At 43.6% G+C, this 1,987-nt stretch overlaps 1 protein-coding gene across 1 annotated transcript; it reads right to left on the reverse strand.

Annotated features, from left to right (window-relative positions):
* Positions 1-319: 319 nt before the first annotated feature.
* Positions 320-1,653, reverse strand: LOC123066047 (protein FAR1-RELATED SEQUENCE 12-like). The gene is made up of 2 exons (XM_044489208.1): positions 445-1,653; positions 320-357 (listed from the first exon to the last, which is right to left on the reverse strand). Exons 1-2 carry the CDS (start codon positions 1,605-1,607, stop codon positions 345-347), a joined length of 1,176 nt encoding a protein of 391 aa, XP_044345143.1. The 5' UTR covers positions 1,608-1,653; the 3' UTR covers positions 320-344.
* Positions 1,654-1,987: the final 334 nt, after the last annotated feature.

Consider the following 1,987-nt stretch of genomic DNA (forward strand, 5'->3'; position numbering starts at 1 on the left):
GCTTCCGTAAGCTACTATGGGCCCAGCAGCGGTGGTCGGGCATTTTTTTAAAAAAAACTTCACTTTATCAATTATTTTGGCAGAAAGTAGCGGCCAGAAACAACATCAAACAAAATCATCATCAGTACAACATATATGCCCACGTAGCAAACAGCAAACAAAATCATCATCATGCCCAGGTAGTATAACATATGCAATGTCATCTCCAAATTTATTACATATATCTTTTATCAAAACACAAACAAATAACTTATCAAGTTTTCTTGCGGACACGTACGAATAAAAAACGACAAAGGTTCGTGCGACCACTTTTATTCTCCGTACAAACCAACCTGCATCTGTACCTACGCCCAGTTCCTGAACAAAACATAAAGAATTGGTGAGCAAATATAGTTGCTAAAATCAAAGTAGGAACATAACAACAATAAGAAGATAACATCTTACTTCTCGTTCAAATGACATGTAGCCTTATTATGACCTGCTTGACTACACAAACTGCACAAAGGACCACTTTTCTTCTCTGTAAAATCTTTTGGCCTACCATTCTTTGTAACGCCGGGGCCCCCCTTTGACCGCCCCTTCTTAGGTGCACCCTTCGTCGAAACTTTCTGAGGATCACCAATACCAGGCTCAACTTGTTGCACTTGACTTGCCTCCTTCTTCAGCATAGCATACCTTCTACTTCCTATAAGTTCCTCCTCTGAAATCTTTTTCTGTGCTATTATGTTGTCTAGACACTTCATCAACTCATCGAACAAGAAGGGATCATTTGCTGCAACATGAGCAGCTTGTGCGGTTTTAATGGATATTGCACTATACCGTTCTCTCTCCAATGGCCCTGACCAACCCCATCCAAACATATCACTCTTCCTCTGCACAGGCAACCCATCTCTTGCATGTTTGGACAACCGATGAAGGACACAACACTTTGGTATTTCAGTTAAATTCAGATGATGGAGAACAAACAGAATGTGTTTGCATGGCAGCCCTTTCCGAACCATCCTAAGACAACTGCATGTAATAGTTTCTTCTGAGTTACCTGGTTCATAAACAACATTATACCTAAACTTGTGGTTATCCTTCCATGTCACAATGAATGTCTCACGCCCAATTCCCACGAGCGTCTCAAATATCTCCAGCTGACCCATCTTATGCAAATCATCTTGCAAGATGTAGAAATTAGCAGGTGTGAATACTTTGGCGGCATGCTCCTCAAGGACTTTATATTCAGTAACAGACGGTGGTTCCTTCTGGAATGCCTCGCAGTCATCGTACGCCTCGTTCTCACGCAGGCGAACTATACAGTTCTCATAATGCACCACCAAATCAACAATTGTCATACCGTAGTCCAGGTGAAGGTGAAGGCAGGAGTTGAGGCTTTCACTCCTCTGGTTACTTCGCATACCAAGAAAAAAACCATCGGAAAGATATGAAGCTGCCCACAGTCTCCTCTTCCTGTACATCCTGTCAAGCCACTCTTCAGTTCTATCCGTCTTCCACTTATCATAGAAAGCTTTCCATCTCTGCTCAAAGTTCGCTTGAGAGGTGGCATAGTACAGGAGCGATCTGAACTCATCCAGTGACTTGTAATGCAGGTGCCTCTGCATATTTTTCTCGATATGCCACGAACAAAGACGATGGAAAACATCTGAAAGGACGGTCCGAATAGCCCGGATCATTGCAGCGTCACCGTCTGTGATTATTGACTTTGGCTTCACCTGACAGTTTGCCTTCATAAATGTCTGCAGCAGCCACACGTATGTCCCTTCCGTCTCGTCAGCAATGATGGCACAACCAAACACTGTGGTGCAACGGTGGTTGTTAACTCCTACAAAGGGGACGAACGGCATACCGTATCTGTTCATCTTATACGTGCTATCAAACACGACCACATCTCCGTAGTCCTGATAGTCCCTCCGCGACTGTGCATCGCACCAGAACATACTCTTCAGTCGCCCTTCCTTGTCACGCACATACTCAAAAAAAA

This window comes from Triticum aestivum, chromosome 3B, assembly GCF_018294505.1.
Source record: "Triticum aestivum cultivar Chinese Spring chromosome 3B, IWGSC CS RefSeq v2.1, whole genome shotgun sequence".
In the NCBI taxonomy this organism is placed as follows: Eukaryota; Viridiplantae; Streptophyta; class Magnoliopsida; order Poales; family Poaceae; genus Triticum; species Triticum aestivum.

Bases quoted from the DNA above. Each gene is read 5' to 3' on its own strand.
- LOC123066047 (XM_044489208.1), bottom strand. From the start codon at position 1,607: ATGCAGAGGCACCTGCATTACAAGTCACTGGATGAGTTCAGATCGCTC.